We start from the raw sequence: 19,602 nt of genomic DNA, 5'->3' as shown, positions 1-19,602 counted from the left end.
AAATACATTGGGTGACGAAAGCTAAAGAGATGCTTCAGGTAGGCTATAACCTACCAAAGCTCAGGGTACAGTAAACCTATTAGGATTCCATCCTATACACTTAATCCAGGAGGAGGTTCCATTCAACTCAGTGGAGTTTATTTCCCAGTAGACATGTGTAGAACTGCATTGTCCTTTTTCAGCCTGAGTGCCACATTTCCTTGTGGGGAGCCTTGGGGGAGGTTCTAGGGTTACCAGGTTCCTGACCTGAGACTGATTCTGTATCTTTAGGAGAAGAGAAGGTCAGCCAAGTGCATGTGTTCTTGCAAATTTGTAATGAGAAAAACCACAAGGTGGGATTCTCCCTTCCCCCTGCCCAACTTTTAAAGATACAGAAGACCTCTTGGTTGCCAGGCCCGACCTCCAAGAGGTCTTCTGTATCTTTAGAAGTTGTGGAAGGGGGAGGGAGAATTCCACTTTGTGGTTTTTCCCATTACAGAGTTGCAAGAACACCTGCACTTGGCTGACCTTCTCTTCTCCTAAAGATACAGAATCAGTCTCAGGTCAGGAACCTGGCAACCCTAGGAGGTTCACATGCCAGTGGTGGGCAGGGCCAGAGACAAATGCAGGTGGGGCAATGGATGTAAACCTCTCAGTTTGCATAGCAGGCTACATCCCAAAATTCATTCATACCAGAGTCAGAGGTTTCTTTACAAACACAAACATCCATCCAAGCAAGCAAGAAGCATTATCATGGATCAAGGACATGTTCTAGCCAGACAAAAGCAGGAAGGCATGGAGCAGGGCTGCTGAGGGGTGTGACTTGGAGAGATGGGGTGGGCTTGAGAGAGTTCCGGGGGCCAGATACAGAGGTCTGGAGGGCCACATTTGGCCCCCGAGCTTGAGGTTCCCCATCCTGCTCTGAAGTGCCGCAGGATTCACTGTATATGCATTTTCTTTCTATGTGTAACAGAAGAAACACCCAAATGACTCAATGCTCAGCGTTGATCTGAAGAGATGTGGGTGGGAGTTATAACATGATGGTGTTGCCAGTGGTTACGGATTGCACTGTAAATACTCTCACTGAAGGGCCTTTGCCTTCAGAAATAAGCACATTCATTGTGCAAGGAAGCAAAATCACGGCTATTAATCCAGAGGGCATGTCTACTCAGAAGTAAATCTTACTGAGTTGGGCTTACTCCCAGGTAAAAAAAGGTAAAGGTGTCCCTGCACTTGTAGTGCGAGTCGTTTCCGACTCTTAGGGTGATGTCTTGCGATGTTTACTAGGCAGACCGTATATATGGGGTGGGATTGCCAGTTCCTTCCCTGGTCTTTCTTTACCCCCCAGCATATGCCAGGTACTCATTTTACCAACCACAGATAGATGGAAGGCTGAGTGGACCTCAACCCCTTTTACTGGAGATTCGACTTCCTCCTTTTGTTGGAATCGGACTCCGGCTGTGAGCAGAGCTTTGGCTGCATTACCGCCACTTGCCACTCTGCGCCATGGAGGATCTGTGGATAAAAGAACTGCTACCTAAGGGCATTTTTCACATATGAAACTCAAAGTGGTGTTGGAGCTCTCTTCCTCTGTTTGGGCACACTTAGCTTGCAACCCTATATACACACTTGAAAAATGGACTGCCTTCAAGTCTACTCTGACTTATGGGAACCCTATGAATAGGGTTTTCATGGTAAGCAGTATCCAGAGATGGTTTACCATTGCCGACCTCTGAGGCTGAGGGGCAGTGACTGGCCCAAGGTCACCCAGTGAGCTTCATGGCTGTGTGGGGATTCGAACCCTGGTCTCCCAGGTCGCAGTCCAACACCTTAACCACTACACCACACTGGCTCTCATATACACATATACATTCAAAATAATAATAATAATGGTTAAAAAATGGTACTTTGGCTCTAGAGACAGCTCAGCTATCCAGCTGTTTCTCTTTCTAATGCTTTAACATTCCTAACAGTATAATCCCAAATATGTCTACTCAGAAGTAAGGCCCATTGAATTAAATGGGACTTCCTCTCAGGTAAGTAAGTCCATTTAATTCAATGGGCCTTACTTCTGAGTAGACATATTTGGGATTATACTGTTAGGAATGTTAAAGCTTGAGAAAGAAAAACAGCTGGATAGCTGAGCTGTCTCTAGAGCCAAAGTACCATTTTTTTACCATTATTATTGTTTGAATGGAAGTGTTAAGAATAGACAAGCCATGGATAAAAGTAAGATCCATTCTAGGAGCCATTGTAAGGGGATAATTCCTTCCTGCTTTGCCAGTCTAATCTTGGAAATGTACCCTTAGTTACTCCTTTCATACCTTTACCCCCCCAATATCTTCCTCCTGATTTAAACCTTCATCTATCCTTGACTTGCTCTATTTTAACAAAAAATTGACTAGCCTTTTTAGTTGGATCAGCTTCTTATCTTCTTTATCTGGAAAGAAGTCAGAGTGGGAGAAACAAAGTATTTAGCTGACAGAACAGCACATGCCAAGCCACATGATAAGTCCTTGCTAATTTTTTTTGCCAACACATCAGTGCTGGGAATGTTATTGACAAAGACAGCAGCGTTAGCATGTACAAAATTCTTGCAGACTCCTCATTGTCTGACACTCTCTCCGCTGCTTCTCCAAGTTCACTGCAAAACACACACACACACACACACACACCATAACAGAATCTCCATAAGTAGTTCAGGCTGGGCTGCTTCTGGGCAAAGAGGCCTCGGCTGAATTCCTTCCTCTCTGTCAGTGGGCCTTACCCGTCTTTTCCTGGCTGTGATGGCATTTCTCTGAGAAGCACTAGGCCACTAGGTCTAGCCACCCTTTGCATTCCCCACAATACCTCAGAATAATGGTAGGGCAGGGGCATTGTGGGAAATCAAAAGGCTGGCTAGATAGAGCCGCCTGGCACTGTTCATAGCGCTGAGACAGGCACAAACAAACAAACAAATAAGGGGGCTTGGAATCAGCAGTGAAGCCCTGGAAGCTGTCCAAGAAAGGCAGGTGCTGAGGCTGGGCTTGAATTTCATGTGAACACCTGATTGTCCAAATGTTTTGAAGATTTCCCAGAAAGTTCAGATAAATTAGGCTCAGTAAATCTGGGCTGGGGTGGGAAATATATGTGTTATGATAATGCACGGATGGGGAGCCTCAGGCCCAGTGGCCAAATGTGGCCCTCCAGGCCTCTCCGGCTCTCAGAACCCTTCCCAGACCATACTCTTCACTGGACCTGATTTGTATCCCAAGAGTTTTGCCTGGCTAGAATGTGTCCTTGAACTCTGATTCTTGGCTCCTGCTTGTCACAGAGGTGTGTGACAGCATGTGTAGAAATGCACCTGCTATACAAAGGTAAAATGGCCGACACTGGCATGTGACCCTTGGAAGGGTGCCCAGAATGGAATGTGGCCCATGGACTGAATAAAGTTCTCTGCACCTGCTATAACGAGTATTGAGATTTCACTCCATGCTTCTGATGAAGTGGACTTGAGTCCATCTATATATTGTATATGTTGCTTTTGATGCAAGAAACTAAAATGGCTACCCATCTGGAAATTCATATAATGTATGAACATTTGAGCAGAAGATATAGCAGGCTATTCAGGAATTATGTATGATTTTGTACATAATTGCACTACTCTCCTCTTATTTGATTCATACACATACACACATATAGGAATGCAGTTGTAAAGCAACATGCTTGCCATATATTTGACCCTAAGGCACAAAATAGTTACTTCCTTTCTCTCTAAAAATATACCTAATAAGTTGTCCTTCGTGTATCAAAACAGATGGGCTTCAATCCAGAAACCATTAGGGAGTTTCCAGAATGGCCGGCTGTTTACTGAGCATTCATGCTTATATGTACAAAACTTGCATGAACGTTATACAGGATTGCCTCTTTATCGAGCATTCATCCTGATATATTCATGCAAAGCTTATATAGCATTGGCTGTATTGGGGTCATATTCCACACTTCCCAATGCATAGGAGCAGGGGAAGCTGCCTTATACTGAGTCAGATCCATGGTCCATCTATTGTCTATGCTGACCAACAGTAGCCCCCCAGGATTTCAAACCAGGGTCTCTCCCCTCTTACCTGGAGATGCTGGGGATAGAACCTAGGTCCTTCTGCATGTAAAGCTGACCCTCTGTCACTGAGCTATGGCCCTTTGACCACTTTTTCAAAGGGCTGATTTTGACCTATAAAGATCTTTACAGCTCAGGACCCCAATATCTTCTGGAACACCCCTCCTAATATGAACTTACCCAGACCCTTAGGTCTTCTTCTGAGGCCCCTCTCCAGGTCCCCCCTTTGAGGATAGCTTGGAAGGTACTTGGAAGGGTTCAAGCTGCTGCTGTGGGTGCAATGGCAATTGGTTGTGATTTGACAACAGTGTGGAGGAAAACCCCTTTTCTCTTCTCAGCACTAAAAAAACCTGCCAAACAAGGGGGAGACAACACATTTATATTAGACACGTGGCAAACTACATGATTAACATGACATGTAGACCTGATTCACATGTCACAATAAGCCAAACTATTTATTTTTATTTATTGTTTGATTTATATCCCTCCCTTCCTCCCAGCCGGCTTACCATGACCATGTGAACATGTTGGGTCACAGAGAGAAGCTCACAGCCATTTCACTTTTCCCTGGTCTTCTTTAATCCTGCACTGCACAGGGTGAAATCAAGGTTTGGCTTAGCATGTTATCTGAACCTGGGCTGTTGGCATTCTTTCTCCCCACTACCCATGAGCTGTACAATACATTTTGTAGTCAAGCTTATTTCATTTGGCTTGCTACGACCTGCAAACCAGGCCATAGTTTGAGGGAGCAGTAAAAACCTGAGATGATTCCTTACAATATGAAGGCCTTAGAGCCTTGGTGCTCTCAGACGCCAAGCTGCCTACTGGAAGGAAAGATGACCTTACAAAAACATTCCTGAATTTCCCATCTCAATAGAAAGTGAAATCAAACCACAAGGTTCAACTATGTTCTCAAGAAGCTCACCTTTTACTACTGACTGGTCACTTTCAGCACGAGGCAAATGGACCTCTCTCTGGCAAGGAATTCAAAAGACATGCACTTTTCCAAAGCATATGAAGCCATTTCGTAACTTAATGAGTATCAGCTGCTTTGGTAAGTGATGAGGTTGCGCATGTACCTTCAATTGTGTCAAAACTTAGATAACAGCAAATGATTTGATCTTTTGCACAAAGACTGTTTTTCTTTTTTTCAAGACCTATGCTGGATCAAACGAAAGGCCTATCAAGTCCAGCATTCTGATCTCACAGTGGCTAACCAGATGTTTATGGGCAGCCCACACGCAGGACAGGGCAAAAGCACTCTCCCACTTAGGGTTGCCAGGTCCATGGCCTGAGACTGACCCTGTATTTTTAGGAGAAGAGAAGGTCAGCCAAGTGCAGGTGTTCTTGCAACCCTGTAATGAGAAAAAACACAAGGTGGAATTCTTTCTTTCCCCTGCACAACTTGTAAAGATACAGAAGACCTCTTGGAGGCTGGGCCTGGCAACCAAGAGGTCTTCTGTATCTTTAAAAGTTGTGCAGGGGGGAGAAAGAATTCCACCTTGTGTTTTTTCTCATTACAGGGTTGCAAGAACACCTGCACTTGGCTGACTTTCTCTTCTCCTAAAGATACAGGATCGGTCTCAGGCCAAGAACCTGGTAACCCTAGACTCACCACAGTTCTGAGGAGAGTCACTGCAGCAGGAATGTTCTCTTTTTGTTGAAAAGTGAGATTTCTGCATAGTGACATTCTGGGAAGGGCCATAGCTCAATGATACAGCATCTGCTTTGCATGCATAAGGTCCCACATTCAATCCCCAACACCTCCAGGTTCGCCAGTCACTAGATAGACCATAAGTACAGTATAAGGCAGTTTCCTATGTATCTTTTGTCTTTCTAAATGTAGCACATGGGGTAGATTTTATTATAGGGTTGATTTTCATGTACAGTCCCTGCCCTTGCAGAAAAATGGCAGCGGTCAGAATGATCCCCCTCTCATAAACCCTCAAAAGGGCCTCCCTCATGCCACTGTGGAATATATCCAGCAACAAGTGTGAGACACGGGCATTGCTGAGCAATACAAATCTGGGTCCTTCCACCCACTGGTTTCCTGCAAAAAGGTCGTTCAGGTGACTGTTTGCAGAAAGCATCAGCTTGTCCTGGGGTGTTATTTTAGTTAGTGATGGGTAAGCCTTGAGGAGTACATTTATACACCAGCATTCCAGCTAATGCACTGGCTTTCTATAGCCTTCTCACAATTCCAGAACAGGTAATTATCCTTTAATGGCTGAACTATACAGCCAGTTCATTTCCTTTATTTAATGGCATTGTCTTGTATGAAACAGAAAGGAAAGACAGCATCATTTTTAAAAGGATGCAAATGGGCGTTGCTCTAACTGGAAAGAAGAGGTGTTTATGCAACTGAGCGGGGAAGAAAAGTTAAGCATTTTCATTTTTTTAATTTGTAAACTGGCTGCAAAGCAGATAATATCCATACTGGCAACCAAGGGGTCTTCTGTATCTTTAAAAGTTGTGCAGGGGGGAAAGGGAATTCCACCTTGTGTTTTTTCCCATTACAGTGTTGCAAGAACACCTGCACTTGGCTGACTTTCTCTTCTCCTAAAGATACAGGGTCAGTCTCAGGCCCTGAACCTGGCAACCCTGTTCCTGAACCATGTCCACTAAACGTGGATTAGCATTAGTATATATCAACATGATCCTGTGATGATGGTTAAGAGATCTATATGTTCACCATGAGGAAGGAGCCAATGCATTGAAATGGCTACATGTATAAAGGGGATTTTCAATAACTGCTCCATGTCTAATGGTTGTATGACAACACCCTCAGAAATCATTGTCATAATGAGAAAACTCCACCTCTTCTACACACTTTAACCACAATAATTATGTATACACCTAAGAATGATTACAAAGTATACAACAGATAACAAGTCTGCTTTATATGTTCCTCAGCTCCTGCTCCTGGATTGGACAAATCTGCCTTTTTTGCAATAGCAGAATAAATGCAATTCCCTTTCAGTACATCATACTGTAGCAGTTCTTATGAAAGCTTTGGCAAGCACTGCCAATTCCCCAAGAACCATTTATAATCTGACCTGTTCCCACAAAGAGCACCCAAAGCATGCTGCTTTTAGCTAGAGAAATATTTACATTTCATTTTTGTGTTATTTAGCCAACTCCACAAGAATCTGATTTTGGGACGGAAACAAAAGTAAACATTTCTCCAAAGTCAACACAGATCCCATATGCCTGAGGCGTTTTTGATGCTAAAGAAGAATTAGCTCTGTGAGATGGTGAGGAGGGGGCCATTTATTTGTGTTTAGTCATTAAGTAAATTTTTATTTATAGCAGGTCTTTGACAAAATGTGACTCCTTCCTTCACTCAAAAAGAAAACAGAACTGGCTTTTTTCTGTTTTGCTTGCCACAAATTATAGAGATTAAAGAAGTTGACAAGAGGTGTCATTTCACACTCAGTTCTTCTGTCAGTATACAAGCAGCATAATGGTGTCTCGTCTTGTGGCCATCTATGGTACACTGTAGGAACATGGAATAGTAATACCACGTGTGTAGCTGTCTATAACAGGGGCACCTAACATGGTATCCTCCAGATGTTTTAGACTACATTCCCCATAATTCTTGACCAATGACCATGGAGGTTGGAAACTGTAATATAAAACATCTGTAGGGCACCATGTTGGCTAACCCTGCTCTACAAGATCCTGCTATTTGTAGGAAACATGAAGATATCAATTGCTCTGCTTTCTGCATGCAGAACTCTATACTAAACCTATAAACAGACAACAACAGTAATCTTTGCTGGTAAACTATTCACAGTCTGATAGTATACATGCTCACTTGGAAGTAAGTCCCAATTCATACAATGGGACCTCCTCCAGGGTAAGTGTGCATAGGGCTACAGCAGGGGTGGGAAGCCTATGGATCTCCAGATATTCTTGGACTCAACTCCCATCAGCCCCAGCCATCATGACCAATGGTCAGGGACAATGGGAGTTGTAGTTCAGAACCACAGGCTCCCCATCCCTGGACTATAGCCTTAATCTTGTAATTCTCCAGTAACTGCTTGCTCAGAAGCAAGTCCCAGTTTATTGAGTGGGGCCTCCTCTCTGGTAAGCATGCCTAGACTGCAGCTTTCATCTCATCATTGCACAGTTATTGGGAAAGTTCTACATTAACCTTCCAAATTCCTGTTTCTTTACGTAACATATCTTGATAGAATTGTCAGCCTGAGTTTCTTCTTATGCAATGCTTAGTATAATACATTATAGATATTACAGAAATATTTGTTGCTCTTCTTGTCATGAATGATGAAGAATCCCACCTGGATTAGCAGAACAGATCTACAAAGAAGGTTTTGCCCGTTTGCAAGTGGTGGGCAAAATCACTGCCAGTTTAGGAGGTCTACCCACATCTTAATACAGAAGCAAATGTGGATATGCATCTTAGGGCAGATATAGATGCATATCTGCCTTGAAGCATCAAAGTATCCCTGTGTAAAGGTTTTCGTGTGAGAGAGCTGTACACAAAAGGATTCTTATTCTCGGAAATGAACGGTCAAAACCAATTAATTTTTGGTTTAGCTTAGCACTGCTAGGATGATATCCATTCATCATAATGACTTGGTTGACCTAGCATATCCCCTGTGTTTGGCTCTCCAGAAATGATTTGCCTGTTTAAAGCAGCATCATTCTCATCAGTGAAAGTAGACCAAAATTCACCTTTGCTTTTGCTATCTACATAGTTGCTAAGGAAGTAAAGGTTTCTAAGGAAGTCGCATTATGCTACACATCAGCTTTGCACACACACACACACACAACTAATGTTGAAGTCAAAAGGCATTAAGTAAGGGGAGTGCATTTGAATCATTTTAGCAAAAGAATTAATGGCTGAAACAACAACCATTCTTTTCATTAAAATGGCACATTGAATGCATGTAGACTGTGCTTCAAGCAGTGTGAAAACCACAGCTAGCATTTCATATCATGTCAAAGCTGAGAGCTATTTTTCCAGTAGATATGAATATGTATGTTAGACATAATAAGAACTTCCTGTGCTGGGATAAAGTTGATGAACTGCATGGGAGAAACCCCCCCTATCATACGGCCATTAAAAATATTCTCTATTGATAGCCTTCTAAGGAAAGAATGTCCTGCACTTTGAGTGTTTAATATGTTTCCTCCTCATGCAATATAGTAAATAGACACTATACACAAATGTAGGACACAAAAAAACAAAGCAGATGGGAACCATGTCCAAAAATGCTGGCCTGTCTCCAAATAGGAATCATAAATCTGCTTAAAAGCTTCAGAAATATGAACATAGTCCAGACCAATTAACAATCAATCAAAACAATATATCTCATTCATGACGATGTTGCTTGTTGCTTGCTACTTCATCTAAATATGAAGCAAGAATAAGTTTTTTAATCAGTTTCTATAGTCAGAAGGAGGCTTATCTGGAAGGTGTTTAAAACCTACTACTTATTTATGATATTGATGCACAGCTAATAGAAATGAATGTGAGACCTACTGATGTAGTTTAAAGTCCATAATGTGCTACTGCAGTTTGTCCTTTATGAATGTATCACATTTTTAAAATAACAAGCTTAGTCCTGCAAAGCACTCTTTCCCAATTTCCCTCTCCATAAATACCCTAAGTTATTCAAATTCCAGTGTTTGCTAGGGGCCACTGTGGTGGTGATTGGTGTTGGGTTTGGTTGTATGAGTAGGACATGCTGGTTCAAGGCTCTCCTCCACTGAGTAACCTTGGCCAGTCAGTACCACTCAGACTAGACTACTCCATAAGACTGTGAGTGCATATTTAAAAAGTAATGTATTTCACACACTAAGATCTATCACTGTACATGTCAACTTCATAATGTCACAAATGGCATGCACAAAATGGAAGCTGACAATTATACTGCCGTATACACCAGTAATACTCAAAACAGTAGGCAAAAAACCCTGCCCTGCCCCCACTGCTCTGCTTCACATTATGGAGCCAAGTAAATACAATAATACCTCAGTTAATAAATCATCCAGGAGAGAAACTCCTTTTAAGGAAGGCTTTTTAAAAGGTGAAACTGACTGACTTTGCTCTGCTATGGATATATTTCCAAGTCCGTGCCTTTGCTTTAAGGTGAAACTGACCAGCCTTTGTATTTTATTTGCTGTCAATAAACTGATAAGCCTGTGCCTTTGCTTTGCTAGGGTGAAACCGGCCAGCCTGTGTGTTTGTTTGGCATTAAAGAGATCTCTTGCTTTCTCCCAGGGCTGGGGAGGGAAGGATCCAATATGATTCCAAGGAGAGGAAGGGGGAGGAGTGGGAGTGGGTGCCAGGTAGGCACCTTTTAAAGCCCCTGCTGAAGCTGCCCCCCCCCATCTATGAGCTGGTGTAGGAACCTATCCCTGTTCTTTCCATGTTATTCCTACCTCTGGTACCAAAGTTTCTGTTAAAGAAGAAATGTCCAGGAATGGATCTACTTTAACTGAGGTATTACTGTAGCCAGCACCCCTAGCTGCAGTCCTTAGTGCTTAACATGGAAAGATACCATTGCTCATTGTCCTGCTCTGTTAGAGGGCATTGACTTCCTTGTAGTGACAAACCTATCTCAGCCTCATATTCTCTCTCTTTGCACTTAACTTGTGCATACCCTGCATTGCCTGAGCCTCCACACATTGGATTTCAGTTATCACCCCCTGCATCCTGTTGCTTTCTGATTAAGATCACTAGCAGGGTGGTGTCTCTTAATTTGAATTTTAAGAGCCTCAGCAGAACAATTTCCTGTGTTCTGTCTACAGTACGAGTGGAAGCAAATACAATTCTGTAGCAGTACATTTGTCAATTGCCTTAATTTTGTCATCAAATTCTTTTTAACACCCTTTATTGGGAATTTTATTCTGGTTCTTAGAGCATTAGTTCAATGCTCTGCATCCAAAGAGATGCATACAGAGCAACCCTATGCATGCTTACTCAGAAGTGTAAGTTCCACTGATTTTAGTCAGACTTACTCCCTAGTAAGAGGGCATAAGATTGCAGCCCCTTAGGCACGGGCAAAAAGGTATTCGCTCACTGCAATTTTGGATTTTTTTTTCTCTGAACAGCTGGCACCTCTCCTCCCCATGTTGTATCATAAACTGCTTTTTGAAACCCCCTTTCACTTCAAACCTATTTGCTATGCATAAGAGGGGCTTGCTCTTTTGAGAAAAACAAGTCTAAAGCTCCCTTGGCTTGACAGAACAAATTTCCAATTTTTTTCCGGTGGATCTTGGCCAATATGGTTAATGTTATGTCCTCACTGATTTCCTACCCAAGAGAATTCATTTTGACATAGTTTCAGAACAATTTTATGAAGAATTAGGTGCACATAAACCCATTCAAATAAATGGTCTTAAGTGCACTTAACTCTGCATAGGACTGGCTGTTGAGCAACTTTTGCATCTAGGAGCTTTCACAAGTGAGAGTCTATAATTCAAGCTCCTCATCTTAACAATTCTACTGGAGTTATCCTTCTGGTTCACTCACAGTAGAAACTCAGCCCTGTTAATATTTCCAAACCTAACCCAATCCCAAAGAGAAAAAGATGAATTAAGGAAGCAAAGCTGAAGATGAGCCACCAAGCTGGGTCTGGGGAAGAAGCAGCAGCTTAAAATGGTTTAACATTTGAGGACAAAAACCCCCAGTGAAATTGTTAAAAGATCAATGAATAGCTAGTCATTCAAATATATCGGAAAGGCAAAATATAAGTATTTGCATGATCTTCAAATTTTACCTTATCGTGAGGTAGTGAGAATATCTTTTTTGCTGAACAGGATAAATTTACAGGTAATTGCCACGACTAATCTAGTACACACAAAATGGAGTTCTCCACAGATTCAGTCAATAATGCCTGGTTTCACTTCAGTATAAAAACCATTGTCGAGCTTTCACAAATAGGTTTTTTAATTGAGTATGAAAAAAGGGTGTTTGCCTGTATGCATATGCTACAGAAGGGGCGGGATCCCCAAAAGATCTACTGTTTTCTCCAGTGCAGCTGATAACCAGATGTCCAAATACCCTAAGCTCCTAGTAACAGTGGAATACAAATAAAGTATAAAGAAAACAAATTAGCACTGCCACCCAACGTACTAAGCCATGTCTAGTACACAACTGGGGTATCTGCGGCCCTCTAGATGTTGCTAGATGTCAACTTCCATCAGTCTGACAGCACGGGAAGCTATCAGGGATGATGGAAGTTATACTCCAAGCAGCAGTCTGGAAGGCCACAGTTCTCCATTCCTAGCATAGTAGAAATGGAAGTACGACTTAAAAAAAGAAAAGTTTGGTGCTATGGTAATAGTTTTGAAAAGCTGTTCTAGGAACTTTGGAGCTCAGCAGGGTCCCTCAACGATCAATGGACTAGCTTCTATGAAAAGACGGCTTGCTCATTTTCTCCTCCAAAATGCACAGCATTGTTATGAGGCATTCTAGAGCACCCTTTTCAATTCATACAAGACAGCAAGGTCCAACTGAGCAACACCCACCCTGCTACCGAGCGCATGTTCTAGAACCATCTGCAACGCTCACAGCTTCCTTAGGAGACACACACAGGCATGGAAATCTTTCCCTAAAATGTGGCAAGTCTGAAGGCCTTGAAGAAGTAACAAAGTGAGGCATGGACTGTCACGTCTAGTGCAGCCTGCCTTTCAGAGCACCGTCGTGCCTCTGCAATGGCACAGCAAGGTGAAGTCTTCTGCAAACAGTTCAAGCTGGAGGCTGCGGCCATGCACTATACAAAAAGTAATCTCCATGTAATCATTAACAGGAGCCCATTCAGTCATCCAGAGTTACAAACTACCAAGTTTTGCTACACTGGATTTTTTTTTAAGTGTGTTAAAAGGGGATAGCTGCTATTACAAAATACTGTCCATATAAGTTGATTGGATAGTCTAATGCCTATTAAGGCACATCAAAAGGTAACTTTTTTTGAGAGAGAGCACAATATACAGGTATAGCTCCTACAGAAACCTCTTAGAAATAAATGGGATCTTTCAAGACATTTTTGCAGGACGTTTTCCCAGAAATGTGAGGGAGTCCCTAACGTGCACAGACTGCTCATAGCAGACACATGCTGGGAGAAAAAAATTAACAATTTTATGCAGCCATTTATAGATTCCTATAATCCCATAATAGTAGTCACTTATACTTCTTCCTTTGATAATATTCTCCAAAAAAAAGATACCATAGCAATAGAATCCAGATTTTAAAACATTTTATTTTTGCATATTAAAAAAATTGTGCATTCCAATAATTAAAATCATTTGAACAAAAAAAATGGCACTCGATTAACTGCATTTTACAGCTCGCAGGACCTTGGTACAGCTTTGCGTATATTCATGGGTTATTAGATTACTGTAGTCCCTTCTTCCAGGATCTTCTTTCAAGATACATGCAAGCTCTTTTGTGCCACCAGGACCAAAGCCGAACAGGCAGATGGAAAGGGCAGCGCCTTCGTTCAGCATCAGTAGTTCTCTCTATTCTTGGTTTTTTGTTTGTTTTTTTGGATGTGAAAGGGGCAGTACAGTCATTTAAACTTTATCCAACCTCTTTGCATCTTACAAAGTTAAAACAGCTAAAAGAAGTAAAATAAGAAGGCAATGCTTGTGGAATGTACAGTGCATAATTTGGAAGGGCCGACTTCATTACGATTCACCCGCTTGCTTCTCCTGTTCAATTGCTACAAAATGGAAAGGGGGGGAGGAGGAAAAAGACAGGGAGAAAAAGATTAAGCATTTGAAATGCAGTTAAATGCAAATTGTATTGTAAATAATTTAAAAATTCACTAAAATCATATCATTTAGAGATTGCTAAATAAATGTCTTTATTTTCACAAAATCTCTATTTTAACATATATTATCTGTAATGCATACTTGCTAGAAGTCTATTTTCATGAGATCTCTTTACTTTCATAATAGTTCTTAAATGCATATTATGCTAAAAGTCTCCTCTATTTTCATAAAACCTCTTTAACCTGGTAATATAGACTGTATTGAACGCATACATTTGTATACAGATGCATGGTGTACCCTATTGCATATAAACTCCAGAGCGAGAAGTCATAGCTAAAGGCATAAGGATCTGCCTTCTCTTTGTCTCGCCTGGCCCACGCCCTCTTTTCAATTCCTAAGATCCGCTTACTTTCTTTTGAAGGCAGTGGGTTTTTCTCTTGCGTTTCTGTCTTCTTCAACTTAGACTTGTCAAATTTCTCAATTTCAGCCATATCTGGTTTGTCAGACATATTTGCCGACTGATCTGCATGCAAAAAAAAGACGAAAAAAAGAGATGGTTATATTGCACCACCGTTTCCGCCCTCCCCCCCCCTTTCCAGAACCGCACGGCTCACTTGAATTCATTCCAGCCATCTCAGCTCCTTCTTCCTGCTGAAGTGCAAAGTACTAACCCTCCCTTTCAAATACAGCTTTCTATATGCATATCCTGACGTATAGATAGCTCACTACACCTAGAAAACGAAGCCATCCACAGGGCTGAATCTCATATGAAGGGGGGGGGGAGAGAATAACTGATAGGCTTTTTTTAAAAAAAAGAATAAAATGATACTAACTTAAATTTTGTTCAGAAACGAAATTAATCAAATTCGCTGCTGGTGGGGGAAAAGCTTGTTGTTTTAGTGGTGGCGGTGAATCCTCAACCAGCCAGGGAACTACAGAGAAAATCGTAAATGGAATAAAGCAAGCTGACGATGATGATTCAAAAGCGCCTTTTGTGCGGGTATGAAAATGGTGCCGCCACCAGAACCGAACAAGGCTATGCTAATTCCTTCTCCGTCTTGGTGTTGCCTCCGCAGTACATTTGGATCGAGTCCTGCATTCTTTCCTCCTCGCACAAGGCGAGCTACAGCTAGAGCCCGAGAAGCCCCAACCACCGCCCTTCCTCTCTCTCTCTCTCTCTCTCGGCCGCCTCACTTTCGCCTTCGCGGCGCAATCGGAGCCACCGCGCGGGCGGCTCGCCATTAAACAAAAGAGCTCTTCCTTTGTTGCTGGACATGCAGGGCAGCCGATGCTACGATAACACGCCCCCCCCGCCTCTTCCCCTTTCAAGTGAACTGCTCACGCCCAAATAAACGTTATCCAGCCTTCAGGAGACGCTTGAGATTTTTACAGCGCACGAAAAGCGTCTTTTCGAAATGCCCAGAACAATTGGAGCGAGCAGGCCAATCCACTCAATTTAGGGGTGTCGATTTGACCAGGCGCGCGATCTCACCCCACCCTCCGTTCCTCTCCAAGCACGCATCGAGGGATGGCGGCGGTTCTCCTCCTCAGAGGATCGTCGGGAAGCTAACCTCTTCACTCAAGTTTCCACGTTAAAATGATACTGGCTGTGCCACAAAAAGCCTAAGCTTGCTCCTCCACACAGTTAAGCCGCAGTTGGACGCGTTAAGGAAGAAGCCCTTCGTGCATACGTTCAACAAAGCGGAGATCGAAAGATCAATAGCCTCCGAAATCCGAGCCTACGACAAAAGGCGAACAGAAAACTGGGTGCTAAGAAAAGGGAGACTGAAGAAACCAGAAGCAGCAACCCTCAAACAAACCCCTAAGCATGAAAACATAAATCGGGTCCTCACCAGTAACGCTGTCAATAGACCTCCGATCCTTACAGCAGCTGCTCTGAACGGTAGTATAAAAGGGCTGTCTCACCGCATGACCAGTTATAGCCCCACTTCTATGCAAATCGCAGTGATGTCATCTTGAATCAGCTTAACTCTTTCACCTCCCTGAAAGATCTTTAGTTCCCCTTTTAAAAAAAGCAACAACCCTAGAACACAATCATGCTACATACGAAAAACAAAAGCCAGCAATTAAACCCACACACGCAAAAATCACACGTAAGGAATTATTTGCATAGATGTTTGTGCCCCGCGAAGGGAACCGTTCAGCATGTGTGATTCCAGGAAGAGCATTTTTGACAAAATAAAATAAAATAAGGGCTGTACTTCCTTAGCTCACATGCCTTTCATCCGCTGACTGGGAGATGATCAGGCCATACAGGCAGCGAGCCAGTAAGATACGCAGGAAGCCTACGCGCAGACCCGATGCAAAGGCTACGAATATACTGCAGTTTATGCCCAGGCTATAGTGAGGCATCCCATGAGCTAGAATCTGGAAGGAGGATTGTGCTCTACCCTTTGTGTTTTATCTTGTATCTAACAGCGTAGACAATGGCTGGGGCTCACTCCAGTGAGTAAACGCAGCCAACGTTTAAATTAACGGATATGGAGAAACCTACTACTGGGTGGGTCAGTTGAAACTGGCTAGACACGACCTACTTGAGGGTGGGTGGAAGGGAATGACAACGTGATTTTGTCTGAAGTGGGGGAGGAATTGATTGTGTTCATCTGGTACTTTATTTTTTTCCTTTAAAAAAAAAAGTCTTTAAACAAAAGAGATAAAATACCTTCTTGCAGTTGATTCAAATCCTGGCTGAGGACAAATCATTCCAGTACTCTGTAATTTATGTATGGCATGAAAAAATAAAGGACCATCAATTTTTGAAAAGCATTTCCTTGAAATGATCAGGAAGTTCTGCAAGGAAGTGATGGCACAACATCCTTGAGCCCAGAAAGCAGCATTGTAAAAGGATCAACTCTGTTGTCTGTTGGCTTCTCGGTGTGCTTTTGGCTTCCTGTTACTGTGGGGTGTCTCTGCCGGCTGTTTCCAGTTATGGTTATGCTGCTCATTTACTCAAACAACTGTGCCTATCTTACTCTTTTGTGAATCTTACTTTTGGTTGAGCAACATCTCCTGATTGTTCAGATTATGAAGATTTCTTTATCCCTCACCACCCAACCCCATATCTCTTTCTGATTCTGGCCGCAGTTTTTTACTACAGTTTGAAGTTTTCTGCTGCATCCCCTCGAAACCTCAAACGCCATGCTTTCTTTTGAGGTTCAGCGGACAATAAGGCTAGTGTAGTGAGACTGTGATTTGCCCACCCCGCCCCCCACTCTCCACGCCCAGTGCTGTTCCCTAACTGATTATTACAAATCATGCCAGCTCCTTCCATGCTTCTGTCTGTTGCATGGTGGTTTCAGAAGAAGCTATAAAAGGAAGAATTTCACAACAGGCGCGCCTTAGCTGAGCAAGGTCTAGAATCCTTCATGCTTACAGGAGAATTGAAATGTAGTAGTGGGGACAGATGTCTGTTATGACCATCATTAAGGACTGGATTTATAATGCTGAGAGGGATTTGTCCAGAAAGATAAGCAGGAATTGAAAGGAAGAAAGGATGACATAACAAAAATACTATGTTTTTACCTGAGTTAGACAGTTTATAGGCCATGCAAAAAAGCTACATAATTGCAATGCAAGAAACAATTTTAAAAGGCATTTTAAATACATTTTTCTTTGAGTGATCTTACCACCTCTGTCTCCCAAATTGTTACTTGAATATGTTAATAGATGCATACATATGCAAATATGCAATTGCTCATTGGATTATTGTTTGAAGTATCAGGAAATAAAAATGGTTGTGGCAACCTCAAGACTGGAGGGTGTGGCCCACGTGAAGCACTGCTTTACACATGACACTAGGAGTGGGGAAACTTTCTCAGCCCGAAGGCCACCTTCCTTTCTGGGCAATTTTCCAGGGGCCACATGCCAGTGGTGGGCAGGGCCAGAGGCAAAAGTGGGCGGAGCAATAAATGCAAATGTTTGCTTTGTACAGTAGGCATCCGGAAAAACAAGAGGCATTATTAGAGATCAAGGACAAGTTGCAGAAAGGCAAAAACATCTGGAGTGCAAAGTAGAGCCAGTGAGGGGTGAGGCCTGAGAAGAGGGTGTGTGACCTGAGGAGTATTCAAAGGGCCAGGCAGAGAGGCCTGGAAGCTGGCATGGTGATTTGCTCCTGCTGCCGCCAGGCCTCAACTTCTCTTTCCTGTATTATATATAATGGGGAAGGCTTTTAGCTGCAATTTAATCTGTAACATGTGAGAAATATGTGTCTTATTTCTCCTCTGAAGAACTAGGCTTACTTGGGGATCCCTGTAGGAATACATCATAGGTATGTAAATATAGGAAGCTGCCTCAGACCAGGCCTTCTGGCCTAGCATTGCCTAGCATCGCAAGGCCAGTGTGAAAGGGGAGGGATTGTAGCGCAGTGAGCGAGCACATGCTTTACATGCAGAAGGTCCCCAGTGGTTCAGTCCCTGGCATCTTTAGGGAAGGGATGGGAAAACTCCTCTCTAACTCTTGAAGAGCCACTGCCAGTCAGTGTAGATCATGCTGAGCTGGACAGGCCAATGGTCTGGATTGGTATAAGGCAGCTTCCTGTGTTCCATCTGCTCTGATTGGCAGCAGCTCTCTAGGGGCTCAGGCTGAGATCTTGCCCATCACCTACCCAATCATTTTTTCCCCCAGAAGATTTCAGCAATTGAATCTGGGACCTTCAGCATGCAAAGCACATGTTCCCGGGTGTTCATGACATTTGGAGTGGCCTTGGGTTAGAGCCACCTTCATTTTATTCAGAGTAGACCCACTGAAAGTAATGGACCTCGTCAGTCATGTTCATGAAAGATATTTAAGGGTCTCCACTGAGCATCACTAGCATTGAGCTACAACCCCTCCTCTTCTGCAGCGTTTGCATAGTAACTTACAGAAGGATGAAAAGGATGCTGGTCGTTCACTCTAAAGCAGTGGTTCCCAAACCTTTTTCCCCACAGACCACTGAGGGTCATGGTGGACCACTTAATGACTTTTTCTTCCTGTTGTAGCAATGTGCTGTGTTAGATGCTGTATGATTTTTAATTGCATTCGTATTGCTTCTGTGGACCACTGGAATGAAGCTCGCAGACTGCTGGTGGTCCATGGACCACAGTACAGAAACCCTTGCTCTAAAGAGAGGGGGGGGGAACCAGGGCCTACCCTGTCCTCCCTTGAACTGAGTGAGGGTTATAGAGGATACTCTCTTTGAAAAGGGAGAGTCACCCTACCATTTCCGCCTAGAAGAACAAAAGCGATTACATTCCACTTCAGAACTGTATCTTTCAATCACACTAGGGAAAAAATAAAGTTGTAAACTACTGGTGAATTTTATATTATTACTTAAATAACTGCATTGGCCAAGTGCACATCCAACAGTGGTAAGGATGTGTTCTTACAGTGGTATATGGCAGCTGAGACCCAGGGTAGAGACACATTTACTGTTCTGCTGGTTCCAGTTCATCTCCACCTCTCCTAAAAATGGGGGCACACAACACTAGTCAGACTCTGCCCCTTTTTACTGTAAAACCTGGATCAGCTAGACAGTGTTTTTTAATTCACATCAAAGAGATTTTGCAACTGATTGGCAGATCAATCCATTCCCCCTCCAGGTGTGGCCAATGGAAACATTTTGTTGTAGGTGACTAGTATGCTCGCAGACGAACAGGACAGCACAAAAAGAAGATCATGGGGGAAATTCATAGCTCAGAGGCACAATGTTTGCTTTGCATGCAGAAGATCCCAAGTTCAGTCCCTGGCACCTTCAGATAGTGCTGACTCAGAAGGCAGCATCTTAT

The 19,602-nt window shown here is 42.9% G+C and overlaps 1 protein-coding gene and 1 long non-coding RNA gene across 4 annotated transcripts; both read right to left on the bottom strand.

Annotated features, from left to right (window-relative positions):
* Positions 1–2,331: 2,331 nt before the first annotated feature.
* On the bottom strand, positions 2,332–5,065 carry LOC133385842 (uncharacterized). The gene is made up of 4 exons (XR_009762973.1): positions 4,998–5,065; positions 4,582–4,660; positions 4,253–4,422; positions 2,332–2,419 (listed from the first exon to the last, which is right to left on the bottom strand). It is a non-coding gene; the product is annotated as an uncharacterized LOC133385842 (long non-coding RNA).
* Positions 5,066–13,285: 8,220 nt separating this feature from the next.
* TMSB4X (thymosin beta 4 X-linked) lies at positions 13,286–15,783 on the bottom strand. Of its 3 annotated transcripts, XM_061627125.1 has the most exons (4): positions 15,673–15,778; positions 15,391–15,558; positions 14,229–14,342; positions 13,286–13,767 (listed from the first exon to the last, which is right to left on the bottom strand). In XM_061627125.1, exons 3-4 carry the CDS (start codon positions 14,326–14,328, stop codon positions 13,733–13,735), a joined length of 135 nt encoding a protein of 44 aa, XP_061483109.1. In that variant the 5' UTR covers positions 14,329–14,342; positions 15,391–15,558; positions 15,673–15,778; the 3' UTR covers positions 13,286–13,732. The 3 variants fall into 3 exon arrangements, with proteins under 3 accessions (XP_061483109.1, XP_061483108.1, XP_061483110.1); XM_061627124.1 differs by lacking the exon at positions 15,391–15,558 and having other exon boundaries at positions 15,673–15,783; XM_061627126.1 differs by lacking the exons at positions 15,391–15,558; positions 15,673–15,778 and adding an exon at positions 14,653–14,823.
* Between the last annotated feature and the right edge of the window lie 3,819 nt (positions 15,784–19,602).

Source organism: Rhineura floridana, chromosome 5, assembly GCF_030035675.1.
Source record: "Rhineura floridana isolate rRhiFlo1 chromosome 5, rRhiFlo1.hap2, whole genome shotgun sequence".
Taxonomy (NCBI): domain Eukaryota; kingdom Metazoa; phylum Chordata; class Lepidosauria; order Squamata; family Rhineuridae; genus Rhineura; species Rhineura floridana.
This window is presented reverse-complemented; position numbering and strand designations above follow the sequence as displayed.